At 43.0% G+C, this 19523-nt stretch overlaps 1 protein-coding gene across 8 annotated transcripts in view; it reads left to right on the top strand.

Moving 5' to 3' along the window:
* The window catches only part of DEPDC5 (DEP domain containing 5, GATOR1 subcomplex subunit), a 45561-nt gene that overhangs the window by 24208 nt on the left and 1830 nt on the right, over positions 1-19523 (top strand). For 5 of the 8 annotated variants that reach the window (XM_034068101.1, XM_034068105.1, XM_034068103.1 and 2 more), the window contains exons 28-41: positions 509-626; positions 793-960; positions 1819-2038; positions 3634-3767; positions 4567-4675; positions 7439-7501; positions 9098-9249; positions 10009-10086; positions 10494-10626; positions 11498-11606; positions 11901-12125; positions 15966-16135; positions 17062-17233; positions 18340-18400. In XM_034068101.1, coding sequence (XP_033923992.1) covers positions 509-626; positions 793-960; positions 1819-2038; positions 3634-3767; positions 4567-4675; positions 7439-7501; positions 9098-9249; positions 10009-10086; positions 10494-10626; positions 11498-11606; positions 11901-12125; positions 15966-16135; positions 17062-17233; positions 18340-18400 — 1912 coding nt within the window. The remainder of the gene's footprint in view (positions 1-508; positions 627-792; positions 961-1818; positions 2039-3633; positions 3768-4566; positions 4676-7438; positions 7502-9097; positions 9250-10008; positions 10087-10493; positions 10627-11497; positions 11607-11900; positions 12126-15965; positions 16136-17061; positions 17234-18339; positions 18401-19523) is intronic. The other 3 variants (XM_034068107.1, XM_034068108.1, XM_034068106.1) reach the window with 2 other exon arrangements.

A 19523-nucleotide genomic window follows, 5' to 3' on the forward strand; every position in this document is an offset into this window, starting at 1 on the left:
GAGCCCAAATGACATGGCATGAGTGCTGTTTGTGTGAATACTCTTAAACACACTTCACATGGTGACTGCAGGGCCATCACATCTCTAGAAGACAGACCCAAGCTCCGAACTGTATGTAACTAGAAGCAGTTTCTTAACTCTAAAATAGCTGTGCAGTTCGCAGATAGGTAAAGCTTCACTGTCCTGAAACCATGAGTCAGCTAAACCTAGTTAGTTCCCTAACATTTCATATTGTCTGTTCTCTAATTGTCCTGACTAGAGAAGGTCTGTATTGGTGGTGTATGAATGGGGAATGCCCTTCTCCAGTTGTGATACTAGGAAATCTGAACTGTAAGAACAAAAAGATTGTTGTACATTTATGTTCCTTAAAAAGGTGGCCTGAAAGATGGCTTTTAGTTTGTCTTGAGTTCAGAAGCCCAGTTTTAGAGTCTATTTCTATAGGTAGATTGACAAAATTCTGACTGTTGCAGCAAGCTGAAAGGGAGTGTGTTTTGCTTTCAACAATTAGGTCTTGTATCAAGAAATCGACCTGAAGAAGAAGATCAGTACTGGCTGAGTATGGGCCGTACTTTCCACAAAGTAACACTGAAAGACAAAATAATTACTGTGACCCGATATCTGCCAAAGTGAGTATCTTTCTGGGCAGTTCCCTGACAGTGTTCAGATGAACATGCTTTTCTAGCTGCTGGTACTTGCTAGAAAGAACATCCTGTAGAACTTCCTGTATCTTGAGAAGAAAGAGCAGCACTGCTATTGATGATGCTGAGATTAATGTCTGCATTTTCTCTCTAGGTATCCATATGAATCTGCTCAGATAAATTACACTTACAGCTTGTGCCCCTCACACTCTGACTCTGAGTTTGTCTCTTGCTGGGTAGAATTTTCCCATGAGAGACTAGAAGAGTACAAGTGGAATTACTTGGATCAGTATATCTGCTCTGCTGGCTCTGAGGATTTCAGGCAAGATCTCCTTGTTCATCCAGACTGTTCTGTGTCCTAATTGCATCTTTTCCTTCTTGACCTAAAATTCCTTCAACAAGTTTGACTCACGAAACGCTCAGTACTCCAGGGAGAGTTACTGGCCTGCTTTCACTTGTATAGTGCTAGCAGGAATCTTACTCTGTTGCCTATTGCATTATCTGATACAAAGTCTTGATCACAAATTCAGCATGAACCAATTTTTTTTTTCCCTCTGCTACAAGTACAAAGAAATATGATGGCATTTTGTACCACACAGATGCTTTTCTTGGCTTCTTACTCGTTTCTGGCTGCGACTCAAAACTTCTGTTTAGTTTGAATCTGTTGGAGGCTTGCTTCAGTCCTAGGCTTAGCCTGAGTGTAGTCCTACTCCTAAGCTATGTAGAGCATGGCTTCTTATTAGTAATGTGAAATATCTCCACTAACATCAATAGCCTTTCTGATATTTTCTCTCAACAAAACTAGCCTTTGTCTTTGTTTCTTTTCTTGTATCTGTCAAAATGCCACCTTCTCTAAGGTGTATCTTTAAAATTCCCTTTTCTTTGCTTATCTTTAGTGAAAAAGCCATTGTAGCTGATCTTTTACAGAAAAGACTTTTTATCTCTAAAATTACTCTGAAGATAGCCTTGTTTTCTCTTTTGCATATCAATGTTTTAATACTTCCCAGTGTTACTCATTGCTGACCATTCCCATTTATCTGTTCATTCTCACTTAGGATAGCAGAATGAGATTGTCACTATACTAACTGAAATTTACAGCAGATAGATGTGCATTTTATTTACTGTATGATCCTCCACAGGAAACTCTGCTGACCTCTGTCCTATTTTTGTATTCCTTCAGCCTTATTGAGTCACTGAAATTCTGGAGGACCCGTTTTCTGCTTTTGCCTGCCTGCATCAGTGCCACCAAGCGTATTATGGAAGGAGAGGTGCACTGTGATGTGTATGGGGACAAGCCCCGCTCTGATGAGGAGGAGTGGCAGCTCCTGGATGGATTCATTCGCTTTGTGGAGGGTTTGAACCGCATTCGTCGACGCCATCGGTCTGATCGAATGATCCGAGTGAGTCAGCTTTTAGTTGGGTGAGAAGCTAAGCTTGAGGTTTAGCTGAAGCACTAGCAGAGACACACCCTGAGACAGTCCCAGGCGAGTTGGGGGTGTATGGGTATAGAATAATAGAATAGTTAGGGTTGGAAAGGACCTTAAGATCATCAAGTTCCAACCCCCCTGCCATGGACAGGGACATCTCACACTAAACCATGTCACCCAAGGCTCTGTCCAACCTGGCCTTGAACACTGCCAGGGATGGAGCATTCACAGCTTCCTTGAGCAACCCATTCCAGTGCCTCACCACCCTTACAGTAAAGAACTTCCTCCTCATATCCAATCTAAACTTCCCCTGTTTAAGATTTAACCCATTACCCTTTGTTCTGTCACTGCAGTACCTAATGAACAGTCCTTCCCCAGCATCCCTATAGGCCCCCTTCAGGTACTGGAAGGCTGCTATGAGGTCTCCACGCAGCCTTCTCTTCTCCAGGCTGAACAGCCCCAACTGTTTCAGCCTGTCTTCATATGGGAGGTGCTCCAGTCCCCTGATCATCCTCGTGGCCCTCTCTGGACTTGTTCTAACAGTTCCATGTCCTTTTTATGTTGAGGGCACCAGAACTGCACACAGTGCTTCAGGTGAGGTCTCATGAAAGCAGAGTAGATGGGCAGGATCACATCCTTGCACCTGCTGGTCACGCTTCTTTTGATGCAGCCCAGGCTACGGTTGGCTTTCTGAGCTGCAAGAGTACACTGAAGCTGGCTCATGTTAATTTTCTCATCAACCAACACCCCCGAGTTCTTCTCTGCAGGGCTGCTCTGAATCTCTTATCTGCCCAACCTGTAGCTGTGCTTTATGTGTGGGTAATCAGTACTGACTGATGCACTGGTTCAGGTTCCTAACAGTATGACTTTGTTAACACCTTGCTGTTCTTAAACTAATTAAATTTATCTGGAATGGGTATCCTATGCTGCTGTGGCTGGAATGAGAACCAGAACAGATAGCTCACTCGGTAACAAACCAAGCCCTTCCACATAGCACAGCCACGTCTTAGCCTATTGGTGCTCTGGTTTTTCCTCAGCTAGTCTTCTCTTATCACAGCCCTGATGGCCTGATGCCACCTCTTTGCAAATGTTAAATTGCTTTGTGCTGTAGATGTGGTTATCCTGGACACATTATTGTACCTTGTGATGCAGATGATTGATAAAAAAGGATTTGTGAGGTAGTTAAGATGGTAACTTCAGTCTGGGCTGGCTGTGTGCTGTAGACTTAGTAAAAGGGTTATGAAAAGAGAACCATATGGGTGAATTCCTGGTGAACAGGAATTTCAAGAAGGTAATGAGAAACTGATTAGTGCTTACCAAATTCTCTTCCAGTTCATACACTGTATGGGGTAATTTATTTCAGAGCAAATCTACCTTTTCCAGAGTAACACCCATTTTGAAATAGCATCCAGACAAGGCACTAGGCTGTTCCACTTCTTGTGTACCTATGGTTTAATTAACTTTCTAAAGTGTACATAGTAAAGCCCTGCTGATGTGAGATGGTGTGTTCTTGCTTATTAATTACACCTAGCTTGATTGAATTTGTGCTTTCATTTTTCCTTTGTTAGAAAGGGTCTGCCATGAAAGGCTTGCAGATTGCTGGTCCAATTCCCACCCACTCTCTGGAGCAGTCTGGGCCTCCCATTGGGAAGAAAGGAACCTCAGCACTCTCAGCTCTGCTGCAAATGGAAGCCAGTCAGAAGTGAGTCTACAAGTAGGCTGTGTGAAGAGCATGAGAACATCCTTCCTATGTATCCCACCTAGGCTGGCCAAAGCAGATTTGGGGAACTTTGACTTACAAAAGGGATGTCTTCTTAGTATTCTTGTGGCAGGGCTTGGGAAACGCTGGGCTTTTCCAGTGACTTCCTTGTATTATGTTTTCATTAATAGAAGGAATATCAAAAACTAGAGAGGAACATGAGAAGTGAATACCTGGTAACCTAGAAGGAGCATCTTTTAAAGTAGCATCTCAGTCCATTACACATCAAATTTGTCATCTATTTGTGATTTGCCAGTGCAGTTGTATCCACATAAGAGCAGCTTCACCAGGACCTAAGTGTACACAGGTACTCCACACTTGTTGAGTGGTCTCAGTAGCAAATACATAGTCTGAACAAAATAGCTTGTTTTCACTTGTTTCAACTTCTGAGGTTCTTTTTCAGTATTGACCTAGAATGGCTCAAAGAAACACAGATTACTCATACCAGAGAAGCTATAAACACAATTTAAAACATCATTGCTGTTAAATGCATACAAAATCTTAATGTTTTGGTAATGATAAGGTAATACTGCATGTGCATAATGAAACTGAGTAAGATCAAGGGTCCATGTTGTTCATGTGGGGTAAAAAGTACTTACAGACATTGGATTGACTCTGCTTCAGCATGTGGGAGAGCAAATGCTTGAAAATACAGTAGTACCCCTCTGCAGTGCCTCCCTTTGGATGGGAGCTGACACAGAGTGTATTTGAACAAACTCTGGGTTCCTTCCTTTTGTTTCAGGACACTGGGGGAGCAGCAAGCAGCAATGCTTTCTGGGAAGAGCTCTGGGCAGCCCTCGGAGAGTGGGAGCATTGCTATCACACCTACCTATATGGACAGCCCTCGCAAGGTAAGGACTTTCTGCTTTTTCTTCAGCTACTATTTTTGTGTAGAAATTTATCAAATAATAGGGTATTTCTATAAGCAAATGGGTACATCTTACCACATCTTACTCTAGAATCCAGCAAGGACTGGTCCTGTACTGGGGATGCCCTTAAGCCTTTGTGTGCAAGGGCATAAGAAGAGGTTGGGGTACAACTACCCAACTGTGAGAATGAGATGAAGTTCCTGGGATACTGTCCCAGTGTGTGTTGCTAATTTAAGTGGGTTTTATTAATTAGTCCATTTCCTTTTCCAGTAGCACATTTCAATCAGGGCTTGATTTTCAGATTTAGTAGGTCAGTGCTGTCTCCTTCTGCATGAAAGCTGTCTTTAAGAGCAAAATCAAGCTCTAGACCATGACTGTGTGAAGCTTCAGTGGAATTTTAACAGCAGGAACTCCAGTCACTTGCTTCTGCCTAAAGGAGAGGATGTGTTCCTGAGCAGTGATTTAGATGTCCTTCATTTACTGGCTGAACTCCAGGCTGGAGAAAACTCTCTTCCTGAAGCTCTCTTCAGACAGCTAAAGAAAAGACTCTGCTATCCCCTCAGCCTTCCTGTCAACCATTCTGTGAGTGCCAGGAGAGCAGGAACTCTGCCACCAAGTCCAACCAGAAATATTTGATGAATGAAAGTACAGCACTTTGGTGTGATCTGGCTTTGGGTTCAACAGTTGAAATACTACAAAGAAAAAATTCTCAGATTCCCTATCAACTTAACCTTTTCTTTCAGTATTTTTCTCTTCCCACCTAATGTTTCCACAATCCACCCTTTTCTGCTGCCACCAGGGACAAGTGTTGAGTTATTCTGGAGGCCTGGATATTCCTAGTTGAAGTGATAGAGTAACTGCAGTCATCTTAGTAACAGACACCTATTTGTAAAATGTGTGTTTCCAAAACGCGGATGTGATTCTGGTGCAGGTCATGCTAGGCTTGGAAAAACTAGTTGCAGAAACTGGCTTGAGGCATGTTTGCAAACTTCCAGATCATAAATCAGGCCTTGCATTCTCCTCTTCAACTGTTTTGGAAAATCAGCTTCATCAAAACTTCCCTCTTTAAATACGGAAATTGTAAATATCTCTTTCTACCAGTGAAGCTGGTGAAGATTCCATCTAGGACACAGGACAGAAGAATGTTGTGTCCAATTGTTCTGGGCAGCAAAGGGAAAAAGTCAAAATTGGCTTCCTCAGCAGTGGTGCACTGGTGTGTTGGAAACCAAGTAGCAGACATTGTACTACCAGTAAGTTCTGAAAAGCAAATGGGATTTTGTGTCATGTTAAAAGTAACTATATTTGAAAGCCTTTCTGTAGGGCTGATTGGAGAATCTTGAAGAACAAGTTATCAATTGAAAGCCTTTCACACGACAGTAGTAAACACTTTTATAAGTATTTACAGGTAGGGACTTGGAGAGAAGCAATTGGGATCTCCAGATTGATGGCTTGCACTTGTTGGAAAGGTGCTGGTGAAAGTAGCCTGACAAACAACTTTGTACTCACTTGGAAACATTGGCAAGTGTGTGCCTCATGTTTCCAGGACAACACAACCCCTTTAGGGTTCACCAGCATGGGTATGTCCAGAGACATGCAGCCAAAGTACTGACAGCTTGTCACAGCTGTGTGCTCTGTCAACAGCCAGGGGGCAAGTGCTTTTCTAGGATGCTATTCAGTGCTGGAGTTATTCCAAAGCAAAACAGAGCTGCTGGCTCCACCTTTACTCTGTTGCAGAGTACAACTTACAAGTCACTTCAGCCAGTTACTGGGCAATACAATATGGGTTTACCACAGTGAGTTAGCTTGGTGTATAATCTGTTTGGGAAGTCCTTGCCTGTATGGATAAAGGATGCTTGGCTCTGCTTCAACACTGCGTAACTTGCCAGTCGTGTAACCCTGGTGCTGATTCTTTCCAGAAAATACGTTTATACATACATAACAGAGTACGCTCATCCTAACTGCGGGCTAGACAAAATATTTTGCCTAGGAAACAGAATAAAGAATTGCAAATAGGCAGTGAAAATCTAGTTGAGTTCCACTGCATTGTCTTATGCGATAAGAGAATCTTGACACATCTTTGAATAGCAGCCGGGGATAAATTTATCTAAGGTTTGCAAGTAGGTGGGAACATCATGCAGGCAAGATCTGCATTTTGCATGAAGTATTAAACACAGTGTAGGAAAGATCTGTGTGTTGAATTTTTCTTCCCTTCCCTTTGTACCATACCAGACCTGCATTTGAGAGGAGGAATGTGCTTCCTGAAAGTGCTTCTTTGCCTCTCCCTCTTTATCATTTAATGACTGACAGACTAGAAAAATTGCTGTCTGTCTCTGGAGATTTGTCATGACACATGCAGTTCTACAGGTTTCTGTATCACTGTTCAGCTTTGCATTTGGGATGGAAACCCCCATACTTTAGAGCTCAAGTCTCTCTGCTATGAAGCGTGGAGAGAAGGCTGTAGTTTCAGTTGGCTTCTGATCAGTGTGGGTTTCAAGTCTTTGAAAAAGCATCTGTGCAGGAAGAGCACTGTCTTGCTACACAGAGAGAAAGTGAAGGTATGTGTGTGAGTGACTCCTGATGCTCTGCTTTCTACTGCATCTCATGTTCTGGGTCTGTTTGGGATTTGCAGTACTCCTCATACTTTCTCTCTGTGGTCATTTCATACTTGCACAACATTGTATTTGCTTTTCTTCAATTCCTTGTTGCTGTTGCCATTAATGGGCCTACTTCCTCTGATGCCTTCAGGATGGGGCCTTCTTTATGGATTTTGTTCGCAGCCCACGTACAGCTTCAGCCTCCTACTCACAGGTTAGTTTTAAATGGGGTCTTGTCATCGCTGGCTTTTGGACTGAGGTGATGAAGAGCATTTGTTGTCCTGAGCTTCCCATGTGGGGAACCTGTGTTAGTTTCCAGATCTGCTTGTTGAGAGCAAGATGTACAGCATTAGCAGGACAAAGTGGCTGGTGGTGGTGGATACCGAGCATTTCCTTCCACCATTCAATGTTTGTGATGTGCTTTGGCTGTTCATGTGCCCTGCCTTACTGTCCTTTGCAATGCTGTCTTGTCAACTACTGAACCTTCTCTTTGTGTTCTAGTAAGTGCTTGTTTTCCATCTTCCCTTGCTAAACAAAATGGCAACAGCTTACTCATCTCGTTCTTGGCTAAATTTCTTCTGTGGCTTTGACTGACAGGTGGCTCTGGGGAGGTCCAAGTCAAATTTGTGTCCTTAAACTCCTAGGCAACTGAGGGCTGAGAAAATTCTGGTGTCATCTTGGTGTAAAAGAGTCATCGTGACAGAAGTTGTTTGTATACTTAAATGCCAGTTAGGAGTTAGCAATAACACAGTGTGTTAGTAGAAAATACTGCTGGTTGAAGTGAACTTTGAGGTGGGAGAGTGGATTTAGCTTGCTGTGGGACTGTAGGTTCCATGTTGGGAGCATCTGCCATTTTTGGCTGTCCAAAAAGGGACATCTGCCATTGCGGAGTGAGAAATCTTTGAGATGTGAGAAATGGCATAAAGAAAGGACTCTGGTCTGGCTATCAGACCTAAGCCAAACCACCAGCCTTGCGCTTTTCAGCTGTGCATATGCTGTGGATTCATCATGGCAGATCAGCCTTCTTATTTACACCAGTTTGAGTTACTGAGTTACTCTGATGTTCGTGTTCCTCTCCCCCACCTCTCCAGCTTTTATATAATGCGCCTTTCCGAAGCCGTACGTGTTAATGACAGATGGCAGTTACAGCCTGTACTTTGCTGAATCTTTCTGCGTTCATGTTCTTTCTGAGATGATTTTATGTTAATTTTGTGAACTATTCAGTCTACCGTTGGAATAGTGCAAGTGTTCCTGCGGGAGGAAAGTGTTCTTGCTGTCTTGGCGACATAGGTGTGGGTGGGTGCCAACCAGCCTCCTGATACTACCCTAAGAAAGGAAGGAGGATGAGCTGATTTTGTGCATTATGAAACTTGAATTCGTGTGATACATTTGTGTATTTTTGTCTGAGAGTTAGAATTGAAACTATTTTTTATTAGCTGCCTACTACTTTCCTATAGTGATTAAGCTCCTGTTCTGTCCATTGCATGTTTATAGTCAAAGTTATTCACTCAAGTTGAAAATGTCAGGTTGGGAGTGGTGTTGCTGGTTTGCCAGTAGCTTTCTCAACAGTTGTTACTGAGTTGGTGATCCTCATCTTTACTGGGGTCTGAATTTTGTGTTTGTCAGCTCTGTAGTGATGGCAAAAGTAAGACTGTATTTATCTTTTCTGTGTATGCTTGTGCTTGCCTTATAGTATTGCTGCTTGTTAACTAACCTATGCTGAGGTACAAATAATGTGGGAAGGAGGGAAAATAGGCGATGGATTGCATCATGAATTTCATAAAGATGTTACTGTGTTTACTCCTTGCAGGTGTCCATAGATCAGTCAGTTCCTGTAACCTCAGATGGCAGCACATTGATAAACACGGGGCAGTTACCTGATAGGGGCAGCACGCAGACCTTGGGAAGTTCCCAGAGTGTTGCAGACCAAGGATACACCACAGCCGGTGCTGCAGAGGGCAGGTAAGAAAAGCACAACAGAGCTGGACTGCAGTTCTGTTCACTTACATTCCTCTTTCTGGTGTCAGGGGGTAGGTACTTAAAAAGGAACCTAAGAACAAGATGTGCTGTGTCTGTCAGCACTAGATGGCACTTGTCACAAGACCTCACTGCAGCGTTTACACGTGCGGAAAGACTGGTAGTAAAATAAGGCTTGCAACCCAGTTTTCCAGAATTAAATGAACACAAGGCCTGATTTTTCCACCCACAAACCCAGCTTCATTCTTCAAGAAATGAAGAATGAAGAAATACCATTTCTGAAACCTGTTAGCAGAAAACCAGGCTTAGAATTGAATCTGGCTTCTGTCTGTTCTAGCAAAGGGGGGCCCTACAGATCCAACTGAATCGTGTAGGTTGATGAAATCCAAGAGGTTCTAACGTGGAGGCGAGACACTGGGGAGGAAGCAATGTGAAAAATAAACTGTATTAGCACCTGTTTCCTGTGGTTGTATATTACAGTTCAAAGAAAAACTCAACCTCAAAATGTTTGCTCTCCATCGCTCCTGAGTACGGCTGTGTGTGGTGTAGTGTGCTTTGAGTCAATAGGACCTGACCACGGGAAAATACAGGCCTGATGCTTTTAGTTGTCCTTCTTGAGATGAAAAAGGAAATAAATGTAGCAAAGTCGTTGTTGGGAAGAGAGAGCATTTTTCTTAAATGTGTGTATTTGAACAAATCTGGTAGCTTCCTTGATTTTTGAACATGCTTCTGTTTAATCTCCAGCTCCCAGCAGTGTTCAGCAAGCACTCTGACTTCTTCCTCCACGCTGATAGAGATTCTCGAAGCCATGAAACACCCCACGTAAGTTTTTAATGTAAATGTGCTTAACATTTGTCTAGATGTTTTACAAGAGGGCATGAAGTCAGTCAAAGGAAAGCCCCATGTCAGCTGTGGAAGAGTTTTAAGCTTCCTTTTGTTACTCGGTTTCAGTCTCTTCAACAAGGAATTTTGTTGAGGTCCGAGTATTGCTGCAGGGACTTCAATTAATAGAATCCCTGAATCTTGTCAAGTCAAGTCTCAGTAAGACACTGAAGTGCTGTTAGTGTCAGCTCTCTATGCTGTTACCAGAAGCTAATGATGTGCCACTATGGTTCACTGTGTCCTGTATCTCTTATCTCCCTTTTTTTTCCCAGCAGTGATTTTTGTCTTTGTAATTTAAGAGGAGTGTCAGTCAGTCCATATTAATGTGTGTGATTGCTGTGATTCAGCACAGGGATCCAACTGCTCTCTGAACAGAAGGGCCTCTCTCCATACTGTTTCATCAGTGCAGAAGTTGTCCATTGGCTGGTGAATAATGTGGAAGGTGTGCAAACCCAGGCCATGGCCATCGACATAATGCAGGTACAAGAGCTATCCAGGGGTGCCTGGAGGGCCAGAAATACCTTACCCTGTGAAGAAGTAGAATTGTAGAGGAAAGCGTAGCAGTAATTTGTTTTTGTTATTAAAATCCTCTTACTGATAGATACTGAAAATAGTGTTCAAGACAATGCAAGATAATGATGACATTTTTTGGATTCCCCATCACAAATCAGCAACATACTCTTCAATAGTAATCTGTATCATTTTTTCCCACTTACATATGATGACAGCTCTGTGTATAATCTCCAGTTAGCAGATACTTAACACGAACTCCCTTTTGTGTTAGAATTATGAGGCACTACAGTGTGATTTGGGTTGGGGTTTAGTTTTGGTTTTTCTTCTGATAATTAGTTAATGAAGTCATAATAAATCTAGCATATGACCTCTCTTTTATGGGTGCTGAAATATACACACTTTATGCAAGACACACTGCTTGTGTTCATGGGTTTTCATTCTTTTTCCTTCCCTAGCAAACTGTGTCAGGGACAGAAGGTTGGAAGTGTTTTGGAGTTCATTCCTCTGCTGAGATCCCATATCAATTAACAGAGAACCCAGAATGTTTCCAACCTCTTACCTTCCTATAAATCCACCTATAAAACCAGAGCAGAGTAAAGGAGGAAGACTGACATCTGCAGAAAGGTCAAACAATTTCTCAGGGAGATAAGAACTTGCTACATGTGCTGAATATCAAGAGATAACACTGCTGATATTCTCATTAGGCACGTATCTGAACAAAAAGATGTCAAGAAAAGGAAGACTATTTCCTAATGTTCTCTAGCAACCTCTTTATGTAACTGGAAGAGTGACTTCTCCTTTTTTATTGTGTTTGCTCTATTCTCTTTTTTTTGTTCAGAAAATGCTAGAAGAGCAGCTTATTGTCCATGCGTCTGGAGAAGCTTTACGAACCTTTATTTATGGCTTTTATTTTTACAAGATTGTTGTGGACAAAGAACCAGACAGAGGTCAGCATTGCGTTACTACAAGCCTTTCCTCATCACCCCTTTGCATAATCACAAGCTGTGCTTGATTCTTATGGGTGCTGCAGCAGAGATGCATTTTGAGAGCAGCAAAACCACTGCTCTAAGGACAGTCAAAGAAATTTAGCCTTTTTGGTTAATAAAACAAAAAAAGGAATTGCAGACAACATAACTTTTTCTTTTTCTCCTTCCTCTTTTTCAGAAAGAATGACCTCTTTCTCTTGATCACGAACACTAGTTTCTAACTGCAGTCTCTCCTTCCCCTTCCTTTTTGTTCAGTGGGCATGCAGCAGCCTGCCATGTGGCACACAGCTGCCATGGATGACTTCTCTGCCTTCCAGAGGAAATGGTTTGAGGTGGCGTTTGTGGCAGAAGAGCTCCTGCACTCGGAAATCCCAGCGTTCTTCCTGCCCTGGCTGCCCAGCCGCCCAGCCTCCTATGCAAGTAGGCACAGTTCCTTTAGCCGCAGTTTCGGAGGACGGAGCCAGGCAGCTGCACTATTAGGTAGATGCACAGCACAGGTGACAGCTGGGGAAGTTCAAGGGGATAGTTTGAAAGGGGAAGAGCAGCCAGCCAAGGGTGTGATCTCACGTGGACCAGCAATTAAAGCTGCAAATTTCATGCTGGCCTTAAATGTGTCTTGCACATGGACTTGTTCTCATATGCTGGAGATGTGTTTCACTGGCTGAGTGGGCAATTTTCACTTCTGAGTACTGGAATACAGGAAAAACTATTCTTTAAATATTCTTTGTTCCTGAACCCCCTCCCCATGCCATCCTCTTGAATTCAGAGAGGAAATACTGACTTGGTCCTTGTAGATCCAGAGAGACTCTTCACAACCTGTAATGAGCATAGAGGGATAGGTTATAAGTACAGCAGAGCAACAAAGCTGTACCTAAAATTGTATGTCTTGCTGCTTAATGGCAAAAGCCGCAGATATAGTTGTCTGTGATGTGCTGGAGGCTTTTCGGCTAATCTGAACCATGTATACCCAGACTCCTGATATTAACGTCTGGGAAGCCCAGCTGCAAAAAGCATATGGAAGATCTTATATATGGAAGATCTTGATGCTGGGCAAGAAACGATTATGGTATCTAAAGTCTGTAAGGTGTGAAGTATAACACTGACTACAACTAACAGCCCATGAAACACCCTGGCTGCATGACTGATTGTGTTGCTTTGTCAGCTTTTTGTGGCATTTCCAGGCCAGCCTGAGTCACTTGCTTTTGTTCCTCTTTCCCTGTTCAAAATGATGAGAAAAATCATTGCTATGGAACTGCAACTTCAGGTTTATTCAGATGCATCTTCTAAAGCCCTATAATTTAAGGATAAAAAGAAAATTCTGCTGTTCTCCTGTTTTGCATATTTGACCTTCTGAAAAGAATTTACTGCTGGTGTAGTATCTCTTAAGCCTGAAGTTACAGTAATCCTTGTGTATTTCTGAAAGCCTTGTTTGAAGAGGAACAGCATCAGAAATGAGAGACATTAAGGATAGGAAGTCTGAAATAATGGTTAATTCCCTGAAGTCAACATATGCAGGATATTCTTCCCTGTCACACACCAAATCTGGTGCCTTGGCTAGTACGCAGCCTCATTATCTCAGTGATTGGCCAGAGCTGAAGCCTAAATGTAGGCTGGCATAAAAGTACTGGGAAGGCTGGAGGTGCTTGGGCTGGCTCTTGTTTATGCTTTGATCTCATACTCACTATTTAGCTCAAGAAAACCACTCTACATCTGTTCTCTTGTGAAATGAGAAGGCTGAGACAGTACGCTTGCACCTGGGGCAATGGGCAAAGAAGGAAGGGTGCTTTAGTGCCCCTCTCACACTTTCTTTAATGCCAGCCAGGGCAGAGTGTGTTCCCTGAGCATGTGATGTAGTTACACACCTGTGTAGCCCTCTGATCTATTTTGGAACTGTGACCATTCTGCTGTTTAATTAATGTGCAGTTCTTGGATGGATGGAAAATACCTCCACATTGCTCATGTGCTGGTTATTCCAGCAATAAGAGTTTCTTGGAGAATAATCCAGTGTGGAACTTCTTTCTTACAAAGGAACTGGTGTAATTGATGTTTCTGTGCTGTCCCTCCTCCAAACAGTACTCCAAAAAAAACCCTTCATCAGTTCATCTGAGGCAAGGAGCTTTACTAAACCCAGATGACCTCTGGTCCACGTGACTTCATTTGTTCCTCTCTTGGCTTTGATTTGGTTGTGGTTTTTATTTCTTCCCCTCCCCACCTTCCCTAAATGTCAGGCTGTGACATGAAATTGCATGCAAGGTTTGGGAGCTCTGGAACAAGCTCCGCATATCTCGAAGATCTTTATCTCTCCCAATTCCCCTATCACTTGCCCAATGATTGTCCTCTTTCCCTTCCCAGTGGAAGTCTGACCTGTGATACACCTAATCTTGTCCCTTTTGATTTATAGCAATGCATGCACTAGCAATTGTAGCTTTGTATGTAGTGTAGTCTGTAACTGGAGAATAACCTGCCTGCTCCTCTCCGATTTGCTCAATAAGTCATTAGTTAAATACTCAGTGGTACAAGGTAATTGGGAAGCAGGTGAGTCCTCTTAAAATCAGATTTATTAAAGCCAGAGTTTATTCTATTAAAATCTAGTTGGTTTTAATCTGAAGCTTCTGAATTCAGACACATGGATATTTCTCATCAGTTTTCAAGGTCCTTTTGATTAGCTCACCTGGTTGGACTGTGTTCCTGTTGCTTTACATGTGGATTATCGCTGCAGACAAGGTGGAGAAGGCAGCTCCAGCCCTAATGGGGAGTCTGCATTACCTGAAAAAAGGATCAGTCTAAGGGAGCAGGGAGCTCATTCTTCACAGTGTGCTTCTTTGGACACACTGGACTGTGGTGTTACCACTGACCTCTGAGCTAATGAGCAACATCTACCTGACTGAGCTGCTTTCACTTTACAGCTTTGGGATGTTGTTTTCCAACATACTTAGTTACAAAACTGGCACCTTTTAACCATGAGGGTTGTATTCACAGTGATACTCCACCGAAAATGAGCAAGAAAATCACAAGATGTTGGTCTGACAATAGCAGCCCAACTCAGAAACTGCAGATTTTACATTTCTAAAACCAAAATGGATCATGTTTACAAAACGGGGCAATGTTCTTCCATTCTTACTGGGTTTTCTCTTTTTTCCCCTAAGCTGCAGTAATAGCAGTATAAAGGATTTTGTAATAATCTTGAAAACTGTCTCCAGCTACCTTGCAGCAGAAGTAAAGGTGGGAACTTTCCATCTACCTCAAGGAAGAACTTTATTATTTTTTTAAACACCATTAAGCCATTAAATTATAAGGTCATTTAAAAGGTGACTGTATCAAATGGTGCACATCTTCCTCTACTTAAGAAATAACAACATCCATCCCTCATGCATGCAATAAAGTACAAGGTCTTTTCAATGGTATTGCACCTTTGTTTTGTGTCAATTGTAAACATAACAGAAATGCTAAATTATGTCTTTGCCTAAAAAAAAGCTGAAAGTGACAGCATGGTTATGGTTCCTACCAGGACTTTGGTCTCAGAGTCAGGAGACTGGAGTTCTATCCCTGGCCTTGCAGTTGCAGTATGACACCAGCCAGGTCACTTCCACTTCCTATGCTTCTCTTGCCTGACAGCTGAGATTTTCTTTCACTGGGATGCTGGGGTCTAGGGCACAAAGGGAGCTGGATGTGGGCACTATCCCAACACTTACTGCGAAGCAGTAGAAGGTGTTGCAGTGATGGTAGCGCTGCTGCATGAGTCTTGGCTGACTTTTCATGCTTTTACAGAAAGTGTCGGATGTGCAGTTTTAGCAGTGCAGTAATGTGGGATATTGATGTGGGGTTAAAGAAACAAGAAGTTTAACTTCCTATCTTGTTTAGCTGTGGAAAGTCCTGGAATGCTCCTGTCCTATGTAACAGCACTCTGTTGTGATTTCTAGTGGGGACATACAGAAATACTAAAACCAATTTGGAATGTTTTGGGTATGAAAGAGCTGATGCTGTCTAGCCATACTTAACTGTGGCACCAGTCGCTTATTGATTAGCTGCTTGAGTCACAGTTCTGTCTCTTTATTGCCGCTGAAGTGCCTTTTGACTTCTTAGGGAGCTAATTCTGTGGCACTGACCCCTGATCTGTGTAATGCTTCAGGTTTTTTGTCTTTCCTGATCTGGATGAGCAGCATTCTGGGACTATTCTGCTAGCCCAAAAATATTTGTGGATGAGTGGCAGGAAAAATTACTCTTAAATAGCTTGTCTTGTTTCTTGTGTCCTCTTCAACTTGTCTCCCACCCTCTCTTTAATGGATCTTTTAAATATACCCCTGTTCCTTGGCTAAGTAGCTGCCACAGTGCCTGAGCAACGGACAGTGACGCTTGACGTGGATGTGAATAACCGCACTGACCGTTTGGAGTGGTGCAGTTGTTATTACCATGGCAACTTCTCCCTGAATGCTGCCTTTGAAATCAAGTTACACTGGATGGCAGTGACTGCAGCTGTTCTTTTTGAGATGGTAAGAGTGAGTCCTTCTGTTTTGGGTGGCACCTCTGGCCTCTGTATCCGTTCAACTACTGGGGACATTGTCATGGGAAGTATTAGAAAGTAACAGTGGGTTGGATCTGTCCTTATTTCCTGAAGTCATCTTACTGGTGGTGGTTAGCACTGCTGCATCTGGTCATCATTTATCATGCTATCTGTAGTCGTTCTGTATGCAGGGTAGTTTCCTGCTTTTAGTGGGTTTCATGCACAGTGTGCATAGAACAGTGAAGGTCAAGGTGAGGAATTTGAGTCCCCCTTAGGCAAATCTTAAGCCTTGAGCTGGACATTCAGAAAAAGAATGCATTTCACATTGCATTACTTCTATCCCCAAACCTGAGCACTTTAAGTCTTAGTGGAATTGCTTTTGTGAGAGGGCTTTTGCAGGCAGTGTGTTCTTCCAGTTCAGCAATGCTTTTTAGCTAGCTGAAGACATTTTGAACTGGAGATGCAAGTGGCTTGTGTCACTTCTTAATTTTTAGATTTTGTTTTCCCTTTTGTCACTTCTGTAAAACCCATGTTATTTAACACCAGGTTTCACCCCACCCTGCCAGCCAGCACTAGGGGATTGGTTTTGCTTCTATTTAAAGTCTATTGCGCTGTTCCAGTAAAGCAGCAGTGCTTAGCCGCTGATGATAAGTAGGCTGAATCAGTTCCTGAAAAATGTCCTATTTTAAAGTGCTTTGTGATTGATGTGGCACTTCAAAAAGAAAGCCTGATGGCTAGTGCTTGTATTGCTTTACCTACAAGGATGCTTGTGTGCTTGTCATACAAAGCAAGCTGAGCCTGTGGAGAATTGAGCATGTCTGATCTCTTCTAGGGAAATGAGTTGGTCCTATGCCCATAAGTGCTCTTCTTCAGTTGACACATGTCATATAGTTTCTTGCTTGAATCTCTTCTCAGGTTCAGGGTTGGCATCGCAAAGCCACATCCTGTGGTTTCTTGCTAGTTCCAGTCTTGGAAGGACCATTTGCTTTGCCCAGTTACTTATATGGAGACCCACTTCGAGCTCAGTTGTTCATCCCACTCAATGTGAGCTGCTTGTTGAAAGAGGGCAGTGAACATTTGTTTGATGGTAAGAAGTATTCTTTGTTTTGCCTCTTGTACACTTTTCTGCAAGCAGATCCCTTCTGTCATGTAGCTGACATGAAGAAGCTCATTTGCTAGACATGCATTAGCTGGATGAAGGGTCTGTTTTTACATTTCAGCAGCCACCCTCAGGAAGGGTGGCGCTTGGGGGAAGCTGTAGTGACGGGCTCATCAGCATGCAACAGTGTATGAAGTTGGCAGCAAGAAGTACCAAAGCACAGGAAAGGTTGTCTCCCCAGTGATCTTTGTTGCCATAATGTTGCATATCATTATAGAGTAATGATAATCAGCCAAGCAGTTGATCTGTTTGACAGAATGTCATATTGTAAGTCTGTTTTGCTGGTAGACCCTGCCCACAGCTGCTCTGCACTTGTACCCTGCATTTGTTTGTTCTCCCTTCAATGACATTAGGCTTTCATGACTTCCATCTTCCTGGGTTTTTGTTGTTGTTGCCATGGTTACATACGTGGTAAGTGTTTGCACATGAGATTAAGAGCTAGAAACTGCAATCTCCTTTTCTGCAGTGTGACTTTGCCCCTTTTGAGTGATGCTGTTCTGGTCAGGTGGAAGCTCCAAAAATCAGAAAGCTCTGTCCCCATACAGAGAGGTGCAAAAGTGCATCATGAGAAGGGACAGTTAGGAAAAGGCTCTGTTTTAAAATAGTAAAGATGATAGTTTATTTTCATTAACCCAGTGTCCAGGGTTACGGGTGTCCTGTCAATGTAAACCAGTCAGTGACAGATCCATGTGCTGTGGGGTCACCATAACCCCACTGACTTTGAATGATTATTTTCAGAGCACTTCGTGGTGACACACAGCAGCCTGCTCCCCTTCCTTGCCCCCTCCCACACACCCCATTATGTTCCTCTCTTTCATCTCAGGAACTAAATGAAAAGCTAAATTCAGGCATGAATCTGCTACTGGAGTGTACAAGACACGTCTCTAATAGGATGGGTGTACAAGGGACAGCCAACAGGAAAACAAGTGACTAAAAGAAATGATTAGAAAAAAACAGGTTTTCTGAGGAAAACTGCAGTTTTGAAGGAAATAAAATAGCTTTACTGGGCAATTGTGACCTTTTGTTTGTTCTAGGCTTTGAACCAGAAACATACTGGGACCGTATGCACCTCCTTCAGGAAGCAATAGCACACAGGTATGTAGAGAGCAGAGTGACTGAAAGGATCCTGCCTCCCTGGATGATGCAGGGGGAAGATCTCTACTGAACAGTCAGTCACTCCTGAGTCGTGTGGGTTCTGTGCTGTCTGTCTCTCTGAAGTCTGCTTGCAGGTTATTAGACAAAAATATAACTTGAATGCCTGGAGGTGGCTCTGTGGGTGCAAGGGGCAGGTAGATAGTGTTTCAGCCTGTCACTCATTACTAAACCATACTCTCCTCGTAGGGAGGGCATTGCCTTTGGAAGGTGCCCTGTTATTTTAAGTTAGAAACAGACAGTCTGTAAATAGATTCCTTTCTGAGAAGGGATAGTTATTTCCTTCATGTGTACTTAACCAGTCTTGATCTGGATGACAACCAATGACTGACATTAGGCAGGAGACTGGGATGTGAGCTGGATACCAGGAGGTTTTGCCTGGTTTAAGAAGGAATTATTGGAAACTTAGAAGGAGAACAGTTGTTGAAAGGAAATACTGCTGCTTATGTCTAGCATGATAATGTAATGCTCAGAGTTCCAGGACTTTCTGCCTCCAGCTGAAGATCTAGAACTTTCATGCAGCACAAGCAGGAGCTTAGCCCCCTTTGTGTGCTTGAGCTGCTAGAGTGTATCATGGTATTGCTGCCAAGGTCTTTTTCATGACAGAGAAACCGCCTTTTGTAATGGGCTTTACCTTGGAAATAAGCTTTCATTAGCTTAGAAAGCAGGAGAGGAACAGGTATTCTACAAACAGCAAAGAATGATCAGGTGAGCTACTTGAAGTTCTGCATGGAATATTGCCTGGCACGAAAGAAAATGGTGTTACAGCTTGAAAGATACCCAAGGAATGTCTGTCTTGGCTGTCACTGTTCCCTCGTCCGCGTGCAGCTGCCCTGTTTCATCAGAGGCTGCTCAGTGCCCTCCCAGACTGAGCTACTGGTGCTCTTGCTTCCGGCATAAGTTAGAACAGACATCAGTGTGCAGTTACAGGCTTTCACACAGTGCCTGGCAGGGTGGAGAGTATTTGGAGAAGCCCAGCTCTCTTCGTCCCTTTTCCCCTTGCCTTCAGACCATAAGAAAAGGGAGCCTTTGTGACAGGGAAGGTTGACCCTACCTTGGGCTGAAG

This window comes from Melopsittacus undulatus, chromosome 12, assembly GCF_012275295.1.
Source record: "Melopsittacus undulatus isolate bMelUnd1 chromosome 12, bMelUnd1.mat.Z, whole genome shotgun sequence".
Lineage (NCBI taxonomy): Eukaryota > Metazoa > Chordata > Aves > Psittaciformes > Psittaculidae > Melopsittacus > Melopsittacus undulatus.